At 39.9% G+C, this 18,007-nt stretch overlaps 1 protein-coding gene across 1 annotated transcript; it reads left to right on the top strand.

The window, feature by feature from the left end:
• Positions 1-738: 738 nt before the first annotated feature.
• ALDH7A1 (aldehyde dehydrogenase 7 family member A1) lies at positions 739-16,977 on the top strand. Its single transcript, XM_032675938.1, has 18 exons — positions 739-926; positions 1,039-1,092; positions 2,092-2,157; positions 3,771-3,851; positions 6,176-6,299; positions 6,900-7,032; positions 7,649-7,693; positions 8,436-8,513; positions 9,391-9,488; positions 10,514-10,555; positions 11,674-11,768; positions 12,632-12,716; positions 13,005-13,111; positions 13,861-13,977; positions 14,430-14,527; positions 14,687-14,760; positions 15,732-15,807; positions 16,482-16,977. Exons 1-18 carry the CDS (start codon positions 750-752, stop codon positions 16,534-16,536), a joined length of 1,605 nt encoding a protein of 534 aa, XP_032531829.1. The 5' UTR covers positions 739-749; the 3' UTR covers positions 16,537-16,977.
• The last annotated feature ends 1,030 nt before the right edge of the window (positions 16,978-18,007 follow it).

The following is an 18,007-nucleotide window of genomic DNA, read 5'->3' as shown; positions in this document are numbered from 1 at the left end:
GGAAAGAAAAAGTTTGTAAAATCACAAACACTGGAGTGTGGATAAAGTGGCCAGCTTAGAAGCTGAAGACGCTTAATTTCACTGTGATTCAAGCACGGTATTAAAGAATAGAAAGTGTCGTGCACACTCCTATATATTACTGTTACTATTTGTTGCATAAGGATAGCTACAGTTTTTTTCCTCAGTGTTCTCTTATTTTCTGCAGCAATTAGAAATACCCGACCTGGGGACATCTCTGTCCCTTCAGCTCTTGAGGGGCACATGGAATCACAAAATGGGTCAGGTTGGAAGGGACAACAGAGGGTCATCTGGTCCAAACCCCCTGCTCAAGCAGGACCATCCCAGAGCACATGGCACAGTATTATGCCAGATTATTCTTGAATCAGTGAGGGAGAGCCCACAACCTCTCTGGGCAACCTGTTCCAGCGTGTGGTCACCCCACAGTGAAGGAGTCGTTTTTCATTTTCAGGAGGAACTTCCATCAGTTTCTGCCCATTGCCTCCCGTCCTATTCCTTGGCACCGCCGCGAAGAGCCTGGCTCCCTCCTCTTGGCACCGTCCCCGCAGATTCCCATAGGCATTGCTGAGGTCCTCTGTCAGCCGTCCCTTCCCTCAGAGAAGTTTGAAGCGGGCGCGTATCCCGGCCAGGACACGGCAGGCCCGCGCCGTGCTGGGGGCGGGCCGGGGGGCGCGGGCCGGGGCCGCCAATGGCGGCGGGCGGGCGTGGCGGGCCGGCCGCCATTGCCGGCCATGCTGGGGTTCCGCCGCGTCGCCGCCGCGCTGCTGCCGCTGCCCCGGGCCGGGCCGCCCGCCGCCACCATGGCCACGCTGCTCGTCAGCCAGGAGCGCTACGCGTGGCTGCGGGAGCTGGGGCTGCAGGAGGAGAACCCGGGCGTCTACAACGGGCGCTGGGGCGGCCGCGGGCAGGTGCGGGGAGCGGGGTGGGAGCGGGGGCGGCGGGACCGCGGGGGTCGCGCCCCCTCTGGCGGGTGGAGGGGCGAGCTCGGCCCCGCCGCTCACCGCTCCCGTCCTGCTCTAGGTGGTGACCACGTACTGCCCCGCCAACAACGAGCCCATCGCCAGCGTCCGGCAGGTGAGCGCGGCCGGGGGGCATCGCCAGCGCGGCGGGGACAGGAGGGGAGGGCAGGGGAGGAGCCCCCGACTGTAGGGGCTGGAGCGGGCCCTGTTGGGGCGTTGGTTTGGGAGCTGCTCCTGACCGCGTCCCCTCTGGCACGAAAGTCCCGGCAGCGGTCGTGGGGATGTTGGGTCTGGGGGACCCAGGGGTATTGGGTCCGGGGATAAGAGGGGATGTTGATTCCAAGGGCGGCTGCTGGAGCTCGTCGCAGACTGGAAATACTGCTGGAAATACGCCAGTGGCTTTCCTGGAACGAAAACAGGCTGTTGGCCTTATTTTTTAATGTCTCCGGCCCCCTCCCCCGCCTCCCACTCTTGCGAGTATTGTTGGAAAGAGCGAGGGCCCATCCCTTCCTCTGCTCGTTTGTCCCTAAAGGGAGTTGCTGGATAGGGGCAGATTGCGGCTGTTCGGTGGGGCTGAGTGGCCGGGGGGAAGTAGGAGGGAAAGCGACGTGGCATTCACGTGGTAAATTTGTGAAAGTTTTTAGTGTGAGAATAGCGCTATGGTGCTAACCTACTTCTTTTGTATATTAGCGCTCAGTTAGCCTTTGATGCCCAGTAAGACTGATGGAGTAGGACAGTCCTCCCAGCCTTTTTTTAAATACTGTAATAACAGTAATATCTAAGATAAAACAAGACATATGAAAAAGATATATATATGTCTCCCTTACCATTATTCTTTATGGAGCATCCTTGAACATCTGAAGGAAAATTTCTGTTTATGTGGGTTTTTTGTTTGTTTGTTTAGGTAGCACATACACTTTTCCTCAACAGTGATTTCAAAAGATGTGTCATATTGGGACCACACTGTGTTAGGATAGAAACATTCTGTGAAAGTGATAGCCTATAGTGCAAGTACTCTGTACTAGAAATGTCTTGAGTGCAGAAGCTTTTCTGTGGCATTTGTTTTGGGGTTTTGATTTTCCTAACCTTTTCTTTGACATGCTTCTTTGTATAGGCTAGTTTGGAGGATTATGAAGAAACAGTAAAGAAGGCTAAAGAGGCATGGAAGGTCTGGGCTGATGTAAGTTAACAGAGACTTCTCTTTTATAACCTATCTCTGGCAGATACAGGGTATTAAATTGCCCCATCAGGTGGAGGTGTAAAAATGTATTCATATTTTGTGTGTTGCATTAAAGCAAAAGTCTGCAATGGAAATCTTGAGAAACAAGCCCACACAGTTTGTGCCTGATATCATTGGGGTACAAAGATGAGGACATTCGCTTGTGGAAAATGTTTGTTTTGAAAAGCCAAACAGATTTAGCCAGGCTTGTGCCTGCGAGCTGTTGCCAGCAGGTCTGGTGAAGTTCAGAAACCTTGTAGCAAACTATCCCTGTGCATGTGTTTCACTTCCTGTCACTGCGTTCTTTCTCCTGTGGGAATTCTGCAGGATATTTGGATCAACTCATGTTGATCATCTTGTTCTCACGGGGTGAGGAAGGCTGCTGGTTGCAAACAGGCTTTTTTTGTTCACCTACTGTCCTGGTGTTTCACAAGACTGCTGTGTTATTCCAAAGCTTTAGTGTTACATAGCTGTGTACAATACCTAAGCTGTTTTTCCCTAGCAAGCTGTTGTTCCCCATGCACCTCTACCAGCTGTGCCCAGTCAGCACTCATTCTGTTGATGGCTGTGCCAGGCCTGGTTCTTACAGCTACCTGCTGTTTCTTTGGTAGAAGCTGAAAACAGGATTTTGTAAGGTATTGGGCATTCTGTAGTTTAGCCAGCAAAGTTTTGCCTTGTCTGAAGATAACAAAGTGTAGGAAAAATACAACAGCTTCCTCAGGATATATTAGTACCTGTTCTTCTGTTACAATCTGTGAGTATAATGTTGGTGACTTGTAACGTATTTGGAAATAATCTGAAAGCAATCTAACAGATAAAGAATCAACATATTAAATGTTTCTTTAAAGGCTTTTATCAAAGTTCTTTGCTATTAGTTTGTGAATTTTGTTGTTTGTCATGAGTTTGTCTGAAAGATTTTGCTTGTAAAGAGATAAGATTGCATGGTTTATGAATTTGTCAGTCCTGTTTTTACGAAGAACTGCTAGTCCTGTAAATCCTCTTGCATGTGTATGATTTGCAATTGATCCTGGCTATTGATTATTATTTAAAATCCCGATACCACATGAAAAAGATCTATTAATAGTTGATATATAGACTTAATCTTTCCATGAATGATGTTTCTGTGTGTCTCAGAATCTGCTAGCAAAATAAATATCATACTGAACGTTTGAAAATGTGGTTTTAAGAACACTGCCAAGGCTCAGAAACCAGTAAGTGTGCTTTTTATGAAAAATGCTTGTTTCTTGAGATGCAGTTGCTTGTGTGAGGGCATTGTGTGTGATGTAGCTGAGCACAAGTAGCAGAACTAATAATCTGAATGCTGCTGGCAATATCCAGTGGAACTGAAGTTTTGAATGGACATAAATGTGCACAGTGTTACCAGTTTCTGAGAGGCAGGAAACAGTTGCTTGTGAAGCAGTGAGTGTGATAAAAATGAACAAGTAATAGAGTCTTGGGAAAGAGCACAGCAATCAATGATTGCTTACTACAAGGGTAGGGGACCCAGCAGTATATATGCAGCAAAAATCACAGATGTTTAATCTCACATAGATTCTTCTGTTTTTTTTGACTAGATCCCCGCACCTAAGCGCGGAGAAATAGTGCGGCAGATTGGTGATGCCCTGAGACAAAAAATCAAAGTTTTAGGAAGCTTGGTAAGGTGTTTTCAGAAGTAGCTTAACTTTGTGGGGGAATAAGGGAGAGTGGGGCACAGGGGCGAGGGGTGTGTCAAAACTGGTTTTCTCAGTTTTTAATATACCATTCTGCAATACTAACCTTAATGATTGTTAAACAGTTGCTGTTCTGTTAGCTTCTCTAAAGAAGTTTTAATTTAAAGAAGAAGGAACATTTTAAAACAAGTATTCTTGCATGTGAACAGTATGAAACTGTGTCAGGGGAGGGTTATGTTGGATATTAAGAACAGGCTCTTCACCCAGAGGGTTGGGCACTAGAACAGACTCTCCAGGGAAGTGGTCATGTCACCGTGCCTGTCAGAGTTCAAGGAGTGTTTGGACAATGCATGTTGTGACTCTCAGGGTGGTCCTGTGCAGGGCCAGGACCCTGCACAGAAGTGACTCAATCGTCCCTGTGAGTCCCTTCCAAATCAGAATATTCTATGATTCAGTGATTCTGTGAAATGATAATATATAATAGGGAAAGAAAATTTAATTCATTCTGAGCCTGTACTCTGTCTGGGAGGAGTGTTACAACTATTGCCCAGCTGTTTTCCCACTTGCTTGTCAGATAGGGCACTGTCTAGTACTAAAAGCATCCTGAAAGAGATCTTCCTGTAATACAGAGCTTTTAACCTTGAGCTCTTTCTGGTGATCTGCAGGATTTTGCCAACTGACATGGAAATATAAGGCTTCAGAAGCTGAGATGGTCTTAATGAGATCCACTTGCAGTGCTGTGCAGGACATAAAGGTTGAAGGACATCTCCTTTAAAACACTTGCTAGTTGCTAGGGAAGAAAAGAAGACAAGTGGGGAACTTGCCACTTTCCTTTTACAGGGCTTACCTGTATGTGCTGCTGTTCAGAAACAGCTGTCAGTGAATAACTCCATGTGTAGTCAAGCCCATATTGTTAACCTTCAAAACTTTGTTCTGCTCTTGCCCTTGATGTTGTCTCCTCAGCAGAGTTTCTGTTGTGGAATTTGAGTGCTAATGTACTTTTGTATTCAAAACCAGTACAGCTTCCCTGGTGAGTGTGGACAGACAGAAGTTCACTCTGTGTTCCTTGAACAAAACTTTTGTGGCTTATTGTCACGTTTTTCTAGTTTCCCCAAAGAGATAGTCTGTTCAGCTCTTCTATGACTGAGGAGGAACTTCAGGGTGAAAGAAGTACAGTAGGTATTCAGATTTTAGGATTTTCCCTGGATTTGGAGTATATAAAAGGAATGGAATAGAAACTCATCTTTCTTATATGCCATTGGAAATTTTCAGCCTTGTCTCACAATGTCCTTGTGAAGTATCCTGGTAATTCTACTGCACTTATGGACTCACTGCTGCATTTTTTAGTAAATATATCTGATGCCCCTCCATTTTTGGTCACAGATCAGGGCTATTCCTTCTTTCTTGAGATGACCACAGTTGTCATAGATATACATTTAGTTACCTTTATTTTAAGATTTGTGTGGGGAGAAAAATCCCTGGCAATCCTCATGTAACAGCCTTTTCAAAATACAGTCATCAGTCTAAAGTAGTAGGTCGTATTTGCATGAAGTAACATCTAGATATCAGAACATGACAGCAAAAATAAGTGGGGGTAAATGGATGACTTCTCAGTTCCTAAGTTTGCAAATTTTCTCATTTTTGGAGGAAAATGTTTTCAAATACCAGCTTATTCTCATTGATAATGTATATGTCAGCTGAGTAAATCTAACATGCTTTTAACAGAAGGATATAGCTTAGAACTGACTTCAGCTAAAAAAAAAAAAAAAAATTGATCCTAAACATCCCAGGTTACTAAAATACTTAAGATATGTAGATGTTTTCAGCAGTGTCTGCAAATGAAATCTCTCAAATTCACTTTGATATGTTGTCAAATGAGTAGTTTGCTTATGTAAAATGTAAATGACCACTTTCTTTTGCTGGAGCAGAGTCGTCCCACTTTCCCAATATGTTCCATGCCTAATCAACAATGTATGCAAAGTCCTGATGAAAATCCAGTGTTTTGTTAATCTAAACATATGAACCCCATTAGTGTTGGATACTCCTTTCAGTAGATCTGTTTTATTAAAATTTCTCCATTAATTTCCTCTCTAATTTCCTCCTATTGTACGGAGATGCGACTGCTGTCTTCTTGTTTATTGTCTTATTTCTTTAAGCTGTGAATAACTCAGGAAGAGGTGATTCTCTTCTGATGAAAACGTTTGTATTAAAATCTTACCTGGTGTACAGATATACCTGACATTGGTGGGAAACAAAATATATGGGGGATGCAAGGGAATTAAAAAAAAAAATTGTCTTAATTTTGTCAGGTCTCTTTGGAAATGGGAAAGATTTTTGTCGAGGGTGTTGGGGAAGTGCAGGAGTATGTTGATGTCTGTGACTATGCTGTTGGTTTGTCCCGAATGATTGGTGGACCTATTTTGCCTTCAGAAAGTAAGTATGTATGCTTTTTTCTTTTGGTTTGTTTGTGATTGGTTGGTTAGTTGCTTTTTTAACAGATGAAGAGATGGAGAAGTGTCTTAAATATGTGATGATGTAATACAGCAAGATCTCTGTTCTGTGAGTTATTTAGGGAGATTTGGGAATGGATGTGCTGGTGGGCAGTAGCGCCACCTAATGAAGTTCCTAATGAAGTGGCCAGTAAGCAAGTGAGCCCCCATCGATTTTTCTTTACTATTTGAAGCATTAAGTTCTCTTTGATTTCTTTGTTAATGGAGGATGGCAGAGGAAAGTATGTGAAAAGTTCAGTGGTGCACTTAGAAAAGAGAGACCTCTTTGTCAGTTATTGATTAGCACACAGTCATCATGATGTTAACTGAGTAGCTAATTATGTTGTTGTGCCATTAGCTTTTTTCACAATCTAGCTAACCTTGATCCAGTAAGCTGCAGAGCACATATAATACAGCTCTTCACAAGCTAATGCTGTGATGGACTGAGAAGTGATGCTAGATTCCTTGCTTACATATTTTCCTTTTTTAAAAAAGATAACATTAAATGGATGAAAATTGCATCATGTTGTGTCTTTGCTTTCAGGACCTGGCCATGCCCTTATAGAGCAGTGGAATCCTGTTGGATTAGTAGGAATCATCACTGCCTTTAACTTCCCTGTGGCAGTTTATGGGTGGAACAGTGCGATTGCAATGATTTGTGGAAACGCTTGCCTCTGGTAAGATCTAGCTCTCCAACCTGCTAACGGTATTTTTAAATTAGAGAGTTATTATCTTGGGCATGAAACTGCTGCTGAATGTCTGATGTTTCTGTATAGTTGATTCTATCTAATGTAGGCTTGATTTCTTTCTATTTTTAGGTCCGTTTATAGTCAAAGAGCTTTGTTTTATTTTGTGATAACCTCTTTTTTGAGATATTAAGATTGGGAAGCATCTAGGTCTTAGCCAAATGGCCTGTGAATAAAGAACCCAGGTTGAGGTCTTGAAACAGTGGTAGTGAACAGTTCATATATTCGGAGTTGGTACAGCTAAGATTAAAAGTCTGAAAAGGTAACTTTATTTCCTCTTGTGGATCCTGCTTTGCTTTCGTCTGCCTGCTTCACTCTAATGCCTGGCCTAGCCCTAGTTCACATGGATTTCAGTAGAACTTCTGAATGCTCAGCTGTGGAAAGAAGCGCTTGAGTTCCTGTCTTAATATGTACCTGAAAACCAGCCTAACCAAAGTGTGCTGTATATCAGATACCATAAAAATTGCTTATTTGAATAATTTCTTATTCCTAAAGAATTGAAATAAAATTAATGTAATTCCTTTTTTTTTTTTCCGCTCCTTTTTAGGAAGGGTGCTCCTTCTACATCCCTTGTTAGTGTTGCTGTTACAAAGTGAGTTCTGGTTTCTTTGCTCTCTTTTGCTTTTTAAACAATGCTTTTCTGTTTGAGGTAGTGAACAGTGGTCAGAAGAAATGCTTTCCCCTAATAGTAGTTGTATATGTAGGATGTTACCTATACTGTTGGCCATTTTTTTCTGGAACCAGGGCTGTGTTTCTGCTGAAGGTAGGCTAGCTGTGTGGTTTGCTTCCTTGTGAAAGATGAACTGCTCTTGAAATTTGGCTTCCCTCAGTCACACAATCATGTTTCAGAATCATCTCTTATTTTCTAGTATCTCAGCACAACGTCAGCACCTAGTTTCTTGGCAAATTCTTCTGACTGACTCTCTAGACCCATATCCTGAAGACAATGTCACAGAGTCTTTATTACCCAAAACATAGTAACACCTTAGCATGCATTTCCAGGGTTCATTTTCGATAAAAAGGAAAACTCAATATCAATAAAAAGAACTTCTCCAAAGAATAAATGCCATAGTGATATTTACTTCAGGTTTATTGTTACTTTCCTTAATATATTAGCACTTAAAACACTTATTTATTGTGTATTACAAATAACATTTATTTTAAAGTGCTAAATATAAGTAGGCAGCTTAAAATCATTAATTACTAAGTCTTGTAGCTCTAATATTAACTCCTAAGAACAATGACCCTAAATGACTACTACCCCAAAAACCTCAAGACAGTTTTAATGGTTCACCTGTCAGAAATCTCTGAAATTTTTGCATCTTTGATTCTAGGATAATTGCCAAAGTCTTGGAGGATAACAAGTTGCCTGGAGCAATCTGTTCCTTAGTTTGTGGTGGAGCGGACATTGGGTAAGTAAAATTTCTTGTGTTTTGTGAACCTCTGTAGAAGGAATATTCTTTGAACTGCTTCTCAGAAAGTTATTCTGGTCTCCAGGAGTTCCCAGTACATACACATGTTGCCATGATTTTTATCAGCTGGTCTGAAACTCTGGCCCTGATCTGAATATAATAAATATGTCTACTTGCTGTTGTGAGATCAGCTGCTAACAAATAACTTCTCGGATGAGGAGACTAAATTTATATTCTATATCTGCATATGCTTGCACCCAAAGAATACAGCTAATATTAAATTCCACTCATCATGCTCTTAGGAGCTTTCACTGTCTAGCCCGTTGGCCTTTTGGATTACTTGTGGAGAAGAATATGTCCCCATTTTCCATGCTCACACAGGACTCAGCACTTGCTTATAGATTTATACTTGTGCTTGGAAGCTGTTCAAACCAAGCTTCAAACCAAATTATTTTGTTTGATTTTTTACAATGCGGAAATTCCCAGTACAAATGTATACTCAGATGTATCTTTTGAGCATTTTAAGAGGAGACAAAACAGATGGCGAGCATTAAAAAAAAAAAGTCATAGATATGCTTATTTTCTTAGAGATCATAACAATTAGATCTGATCTCACTATGTAATTTAGACTGAATTTTAGTCTTACTACAAATGATGCTTTTATGCCCTGAAAAGGTAGAAGGAAATTGCCTTGTTCCTTGTTTCTCACTAAGAAGGTTTCCTGCCATTAGCTCAGTCACTTACCAGATGTTTCAAAGAAGTGGTTCTGACTTTTAAAGACCTCCCTGATTGAAGCTGGTGTATGTGGAAGGTGCAAGCTGCTTTTCCATTTATGTGCTCTTCCATTGGACATGGTGGTGTGTCTCCCATTATGCAGGACAGCAATGGCGAGAGATGAGAGGATGGACCTGTTGTCCTTCACTGGCAGCACAAAAGTGGGCAAGGAAGTAGCACTTATGGTTCAGGAGAGATTTGGTGAGTGTGTATGTTCTCCTCCGTTTCTCTCCATGGCTGGTAAACCCAGTGGAGCCCCATAGCATTTTAAAATAACAGCTTGTTTCAGCTGTGTTACCTTTTTCCTTTTTTTTTTTTGACTTGGGGAAATAGGAGTTGAAACTGCTCAGAGATAGGTACTGTATTTTTTAGTTGGTTCGGTTACAGCTCGGCATTTTTTTCCAGGATATCCACAAATCCGTGGTCCTACAACTAATTAAGAGAAGGGTGTAGTGGTGTCCATGAATGTAATTGTGTGTAAATTGTCAAAGTGGACAGGCCTTATGGTCTTTTGGCAATGTGTTCATGAATACATGCCCACTCACCTTTTATTCCTTATAAATATAGGAGAAAAGTGATGATTTTTGAGATGCTGTTTTTGTTGCAAATATTTAAAAGTGTACAGGCATGAAGTGTACAGCAGCTCAGCTGCTGGATTCTAACTTTTTAGTTTTGAACAGAAAACCTTGTGAACATGGTTTTCTCATTTTCTGCATTTGAAGTTCATAGAAGTGTAAAAAAACAAACCAAAACAAAAAACCCAGAACAGATTACGAATGTTTACTCAGAGGTAGAATTGGGATTCTTTTGATCAGATTTTAGATAAAACAGTTGCCAGAGAAATAGGTAAACCTAGTTAAATTTTATGTATGCATTTTGATCTCTTATTCTTCTTTGAATTCTTTTTCTTTATCTGCATCACGCTATTCATGCTGCAACTTTTTCCTGTTTTCCTCTTTTTCTTTCCTGTGCTATTTTTGCGTATTTTTTAAGCTTCTTTGTGCCATAACTGCTGTCCTGTTCTTCACAACATGTGATAGATGTAGTATTCGGTGTAATTTTCTGCTTTGGCTAGAGTGGTTAGTTGATTGTGATGCCTGAAACCTTTTGTTCATCCAGAAAAATATGTTTAATGAACAATAGCTCTAGTTAGAGGTGAACTCACTGACTGAGGTGTAGTGAATGTGTGTGTGGCTGACATAGCTTATTTTGTGTGTTCTTGTTAGGTCGAAGCCTGCTGGAACTGGGAGGAAACAATGCCATTATTGGTAATATGCACTGTAGAAATTTAGTCCTATAGATGATATTTGGAAGTTAATGTGCACATGTTTTTGTAGCAAGTTGTCCCTTTTTTTCTGTTTGATGGGGGCTTTTTTTGGTTGGTTGGTTGTTTTTTGTTAGGTACCCCCCCACCTGCCCACCGGGCTTTTAAAAGTACGTAATAGAATGTTTGGGGGTTTTTCTGTCTTCGGTATTGTGGAAGGGATCCAGTTCCCAGATAAACAACATAAATACTGTAAAGCTGAGCAACATGGAAGAAAGAAAATGTAAGCTAAATACCTAAATTGCAATCCTGTTGTGTTACAGTCTTTTGTTTCACCTTGCTCATATTCTGAACAAATGTGCTTATCTACATGTATCTCATCTACTCTTTTGAAAATCACATTTGAGCAAGTCTTTCTTTTTTTCCTGTGCTGCTTTGTAGCCAGTAGCATAAACTGGTTTTAGACTTTGAAAATTGTTTCATTTTTCATATCAAAGTTTTGCTTTTTCTGGAATTGGCTTTGAATGATTGCATAATCATTGTTTGGTTGGATTTTATCCCAGATTTAATAATACTTTTGGATGCTTAAGAGAATTTTGTGGAATTGATTAAACTAAGTGATATTTTGGGAGTCATTTGAGGCTTGTAAGATGTCTCAATGTCTTCTAGCTGGAGGAATTGGTTCAGCTCGTTGTGTATTTTCTATTATTGTACACCTGTGTGTTTAAGCTACGTTTTTTGAAAGGCCATCTGGATATACTTTACCATTGTTACTTTATGCTACACTTCTCAGTGTGGACAAGGGTGGAGAAATGGCAAGAAACTGCTTGTATTTTCTTGAATTAAAATGAAGCTGAATTTCTTTGTAAGCTTTATTGCAAAAGGCTCTCTTCAGTAGTTCAGACCTTCATTTATGTCCAGTTGTATGTATCTAATTCCAGTTGTAAAGAGATAATAAGAGTTTCAAGGTATTTCTGTATATCTTAACTGTGCTGTGCTAGTGCAATGGCTCTTAGTGCTTCTTGACCAACTTGTCAGTTTATAATATTGTGTAGGCATCTTAAGTCTTGTGGATTGCCTGTTTACTTCAGTAACATGCTCATGTTTTAATTTTTTTTGAAGTGTTTGAAGATGCAGATCTGAACCTAGTCATCCCATCTACTCTGTTTGCCGCGGTGGGAACAGCAGGTCAGAGGTGTACAACTGCTAGAAGGCTGGTGAGTAAATGTGTATTGTCTGTTTTGGGTAGCTCTGCATTTTAACTTAGTTCCAAATTAGCTTAGAAAATGCCTGACAATTCCTAATACTAAGAAGAGCAACAAATAATATTTGAAACACATTTTTACTTAGTATAAGTAAATAAGTATGATGGAAAAATAAGACTATGGTTTCATTCCACCATAATTCTAGATCTAAACAGTTTCTTTGTATGTGTTTTCAAAGGTATGTGGTGCTAAAAGCCCAGAAGATAATACTTGGCATGCTTCTGTATTTCTCTCTGTTTTCGGTGCCAGAACTTCTTTGCTTGTGACTTCTACACATTTTGGTGCAGGCTTTAGATTTCAGCAAAGCAAGGGGCTGTGTGTTGCTTACTTTATTAATAGTTTTTAACCAATCATTTTCCACAAGTTTAAAGGTGTTAGAGTGTCAGTCAGCGTTTGTACAGTCTTTTCAGAGTTGGGTTGATTGGGTAAATATTAGTCAAAATTGATTTGGGTGTATTGGAAGGGCAGTGATTCCTCAAATTGTAGCAATAAAATTACTTAAGTATTTGTCCTAGAACACTTAACTGAAGTGTTTACAGAACACATCGATGTCACTGATAAGAGATCGGGTACAATTAAAGCAGGGCTTTGTTTCTTCACTTGCTTTAAATCTTCATGGTGAAGATTTTACATATTTATTTTCTAGTGTTGGTGCTGTTTGGAGGCCTTACTCTGTGTTTATTTTTAACTTTGTGATTTGCTGAATTATGAGCAACACTATCTCCACACTTCATTCATCCCTCTTCAAAGTGCAATGGTATCCAGGAATAGTTACATAGACTGTGCTGTCTTACACCTTTCTTTCCACATTTTAGTTTCTCCATGAAAGCATCCATGATGAGGTGGTGGCAAAGCTTGCTAAGGCCTATGCCCAGGTCCGCATCGGTGATCCATGGGATCGTAAGTAACCATTTCCAGCTCATGGATTTAGGAGACAAGTTTGTTTGTTTCTTTCTCTTTAAATTCCAAATGGGTTATAGGTCAAGAATATCTAGTTTTAGCAGTTTACCTGGGAGTAGAAATAGCTGGTTTCATTTAGAATACAAACTCTGAAAGGAAGATGAAGAATCTGGCTAATACTGCTCATCTTGGACAGATTAAAACATTAGTCCCAAAATGTCATGATAAGAGTACTTGCAAATGTATACAGTTTTGCTGAAAGTATGCCTCTGAATCTTCTGTTTTTAGCTGACACTCTGTATGGGCCTCTTCATACAAAAGAAGCAGTGAAAATGTTCCTTGATGCAGTAGAACAAGCGAAACAACAGGGTGGCTCTGTGGTCTGTGGTGGAAAGGTGACTTTAACTTTTATTTTTCCTGCTACATTTTGTGCTCTAGGAAAAAACACAGTAACATGGTGGCTTAGACCAAGATTGTTTCTCAGTTAGTTCTGTCAACCACTACAGGATGTTAGTTTAGTCAGTCTGAGAATGTTTGAATAACCTTGTCTTTAGGGTAAAGATGATTGTACTTGGAAACTGCTTTCTCCTTCAAGAAACAGTTAAGAGCTTTTGGCTCTTTCTTATACCACTCTCCTGTTGCAGGTGATGGTGAAAATAAAAACAGCATTGTAAATGGTGAATGTCAAATGTATAACAAGGAAAATAGTGGAAATCCCTGAATTCACAATATCAAACTGCAGGAAATACTGAAGATTCAAGACAGCCACTTGCATATTTTTGTCATATGGGATATTTAATTCTCCTTGAGAATTCTGGGAATTCTTGTCTTTCACTGGCACCTTCTTTATTCTTGATACCTTTAAGATTCCAATTAGCATACAAGTTGGAGAAAAGAAGTGTTTTTAGTCTCAGCTGCTAGAGTTTGCAATTTGGTTACCTCCTTAGTCGACATAAGCTATGCTTCTATATTTTAAATACTTAAACAAGTAAAATTTAAGTTGCCTACTCAGATTACCTGAGCTTCTGTTTCTGATTGCTAGACACAACTGTAGTAGTCAGACCATGAGGGATTCCTTTCCTACACTAGTGCTAAGCTAGATGCTAATTTAAACTTACTCAGTTGCTTTTTATGTGTTTTGAAGGTTATAAATCGCCCTGGAAACTATGTCGAGCCGACCATTGTGACTGGCCTTCCTCATAATGCGCCCATTGTCCACACTGAGACATTTGCCCCCATACTGTATGTGCTGAAATTTAAGGTAAAATAACAGTGGGGAACTAGTCAGGTGTCAAGGATGCTAACAGAAGAGTCAGGAGAGAGATGTCAGATGTATGTCATGTCCATGCAATTCTCCCAGCACTTCAAGAGGTGGTAACTCTTGTTCTGCCCAGTGAAATATCCACTATAATAGCTCAGCTCACTGCGTAGCTACATTTATGTGAAGAGCACTGGAGTTAAGAGTCTGTACAGGAATAGATTTCTATTGCTTATGTTGTATTGTTGATATTGTTCCTATCTGTTGAAAAGCAGAGAGTGTGTTTTGTGCAGTGGTGGAGGTATTGCTGTCATGGTACATGTGTGTTTGCCCAGTGGCGTTCAGTACATTTTTGTTATGGCTGTGATATGTTGGGGATTTTTCTCACGGTGCTTCTTTGTAACTGCTTTGCCTTGAATAATCATGGCTTAACCATTTGTACATGTTCCTTCTAGGAGGAAGAGGATGTTTTTGCCTGGAATAATGAAGTAAAACAAGGTCTTTCCAGCAGTATCTTTACCAAGGATTTGGGAAGGATTTTCCGCTGGCTTGGGTATAACTTAAATTATTTTTCTACTTTCCTGAGGCATAAGTTCAGTCTTCTGTGTATTTTCTAAACCTATGCACAATTTTAGCTGAGCATTTTATAGCCCTCATTTTAGGAAAGAAGCCTTTCCTGATCCTAAGGAGGAATTGTGTCTTATCCTTGTAGGCCAAAGGGTTCTGACTGTGGCATTGTGAATGTTAACATCCCAACCAGCGGAGCTGAGATTGGAGGTGCTTTTGGTATGTTACTTATGCTTTTTTTCCTTTTCCTTCAAATGGGAAGGTCCTCTAACATTTAATCTAGAGGCTTGGTATTATTCCTCAGACTTCACTTTTTTTTAAAACTGAAAACTTTTTTTTTTTTTATTTTTCTAACAACTCTGGAAGAGAATAAAACATTACCCCTGTAAAACTTATAATTTAGGTCTCCGCTTTTTATTTTTCAAGGTTTTAATCAGTCTATTTAAAAGACTAAATGTGAAGAAATCAGTGAAGTTAATTTTGAGTTATACTGCTTTAGCAGTAAAGAGATACTGGCCAGAGGTAGTTGGATTTAAACTCTCAAATATGGATATTTTAAAAATACCTGTATTTAGTTTTTAAAAATTCCATGTGTTATTTCCTCCTTCCCATCAAAGGAATGTAAGTCAGAGGTATGTTCTGAAGGTGTTTAGAGGTATGACCAGGTGGAAAACTGTTTAAAACAGTTTTTAAACAATCTTGAGCATTTTTGTTGTGAATATTTGCATGTTTATATAAGATCCATAACCTATAGTATTTTCATGAAAAAGTCTTTATATAAGCATTTTTGCCTTTATTTCTCTTTTTGGTACATATTTAAGGAATTGAGGGAGTAGAAGAAGAAGTATTCACCTTACTATTTAAACAGTACAAGAACCAGCACATTCTGGTACTTGCGTCTCATGTTAAGACAAAATATCTTTAAAACAAGGTTGTTTGGTGCCACGATGATGAGATTTCAACTCCAGGCAGATATTTTTTTGCATCAAGCATGAAGAAGATAGCTAGCTGTGGGTATTTTGTGGGATGGTGTTCTAGTAATTCAGTTCAGATAGGGAATAAGGGCAAAGGAATAGTTTTTCCCCATGTATTTTTGTAAAATGTCTCACTTCTTGGAGTTAGTCCAGATTCCCGTGCTCCAAAAAAAAAAAAAAAAAATCAAATTTAATTTATAACCTTTTTTTCCACAGGTGGTGAAAAGCACACTGGTGGGGGAAGGGAATCTGGAAGTGATTCATGGAAACTTTATATGAGACGGTCTACTTGGTAAGACAGACCTTTTAAATTCCAAATAAATGTAAACTGCAGATAAACTTTCAAAACATATAAATCTTTAACTACAAGGAGACTGTCTTTACTGAATGTGAGATAACTATATATGAGTGTAATTGCCTTTTCTTCACATTCCTTAGATTATTTGAAGGGTTTTTATGAAGACCTTTTTTTCTTTCTTGCTTGATTTTAAACTCATCTAAAAATTAAATTACTGAAACTTGTCAGGAAATACATAAAGTGACAATCACAGTGAGGGAACCACTATTGCCACTGATGGGTGATTTAGCTATGTTTTGGTTATCTAACCCCAAATCTCCTGACAGCCCATAGTGGTTGACCGTTCATATTCCCTGCTGGCCTTCACAGCCGTTACCTGTGCTAACTTTGGTTTTATGAACGTGAGAAATCCCACCTTGCTTTTTCGATCTGGATGTTGTCACAGTAAAAGATTAAACAGATAAAGAGAAATAGATTCTCTATCAAGGAAGAAATAATGGGGAATGTGGTCTTTCCCCGTATATAGTTACTAGGTTGAAAACTGGAGTAAAGTCAGTTCATAACTTTAAATAGGCAAACTGCTTACAGAAGCCTTGTACGTAAGAAGTGGACTGCATAATCTGTCTCAGTGATTAAGTCTGGTCTCTAAATGCTTGTTTCTCTTCCAGTACAATCAACTACAGCAAGGATTTGCCACTGGCTCAAGGAATCAAGTTTCAGTAACAGCCTTATGAATGGCAGTGCTATGAACTCTCCTACCATTTCAGAATCAAACACCTTCTAAGCATTATGGGGATAAAAATTTATTATCTGAAACCAATTCTACCAGAAAATCATCTACTCTAAAATTGCTTTACTTTCTATGTATGAATTTACTACTTCAGTCTTCAAATGAGAGAACTATATGGTCTTTGGGAAGAAGGGAGAGGGACTGATACTAACAATCTTGTATTCAGGTGGCCTGGATAACCTGTTGCCTTACTGCTGTGTTTCAGTACCAGCACTGTATCCCTTCCCTCCCCCACCATTCACTGATATTTCCAGCTCGAACACAGCTTGTGCTTCAAGCTGTGTGCCGAGTTTCCTGCAGATAACTGGTGCTGTGGGGGTGGGCATTACAGGGCTGTTTTTCAATGCACAAATAAAGGTACATTTTGTGAGATAGCTTGGACTTGTCGTTTGTTATGTTCATTGTTTTGGAGCAGGAACATTCAGCTGACTTCGTTTTCACGCACTGGGCTGCAAGCTGAGGGAATAGCGTTGGATTAAAAGGACTGCTTTTGCTTTCCTGCTTCTCTTTCAGAAAGGAGACATTCATTGAATGTGTTGGGAGATACAGGGTAAGGCCAAGGACTACTGTAGTCTTTCAGAACCTTCTCTTAACGCTAGAAAGGGTTACAGCCAATTCAGGTTGTCACAGCTCTTTTGACACTCTACAGCCAAACCAGCTGAAGCCATGAAGATGCAGTTAGAAGGGAATACTCTTCCTGAGGGAATTTGCCAGGAAAAGGCAAATTGTTTTTATATGTTTCACCTCAGATGGGAATTTCTTGTGGCCGCTGGAGATTACAGCCAACAACAGCTCATTTAGGAGCCTTGCTCAAGACTCAGGATTAGAAAAGGCACAGTGCTACTAGACTGATTTTAGCTTTCCACAGAGTAACTTCTGAGATTTTTAATGTACTGGGTTTGGAGATTTCTTTTCCTTATGTACCGAATTTCCACAATCTCTAGGCGTGGCAGAACTGTTCATTTTGTCTCAGATTCTAGGAGTCTGATTTGACTTTTGATGTTGTAACAGCAATGCCATGCAAACTGTATTGAAGGTCCACCATACCACAAGGCTAGTTGGTCTTCTTTCACCTTAGTATCTTTTACCTTAGTTTCAAAATCAATAGTGTTTAGAGTTTTACATCTGTATTATAGAAAGTATTTGAGGTGTTGCTTTCTGTAGATCAACCATTAGGCAGGCAGAGTTTTATCCTACTGAGTCTCTTACATCCAGATGAACTCCCCTCTATTACTTTGTGCTTGGCCATTTAATTAGGAAATGGATTTTATTAAAGAATGTTGTATGTTAGCACAGAGAAGGAACTGTGTGCATACCCTAAGCAGAGAGATAAATCACGAGCAGACAGAGCAAAGAAATAATTCAGTTCCCAAATTTAATCATTCTGAAAATAGCACAGATTTA

Source organism: Chiroxiphia lanceolata, chromosome Z (assembly GCF_009829145.1).
Source record: "Chiroxiphia lanceolata isolate bChiLan1 chromosome Z, bChiLan1.pri, whole genome shotgun sequence".
Taxonomy (NCBI): Eukaryota; Metazoa; Chordata; class Aves; order Passeriformes; family Pipridae; genus Chiroxiphia; species Chiroxiphia lanceolata.
Note: the sequence above shows the minus strand (reverse complement) of the source record. Positions and strands in the feature narration are given on the sequence as shown.

What these genes read in the sequence shown, in the direction of transcription:
- ALDH7A1 (XM_032675938.1), top strand. Translation starts at nt 750, where the DNA reads ATGCTGGGGTTCCGCCGCGTCGCCGCCGCGCTGCTGCCGCTGCCCCGG. An exon ending in GTTAGTGTTGCTGTTACAAA is followed by an intron (nt 7,694 to 8,435) that starts GTGAGTTCTGGT and finishes CTTTGATTCTAG; the next exon opens with GATAATTGCCAAAGTCTTGG. An exon ending in TGTATGTGCTGAAATTTAAG is followed by an intron (nt 13,978 to 14,429) that starts GTAAAATAACAG and finishes TGTTCCTTCTAG; the next exon opens with GAGGAAGAGGATGTTTTTGC.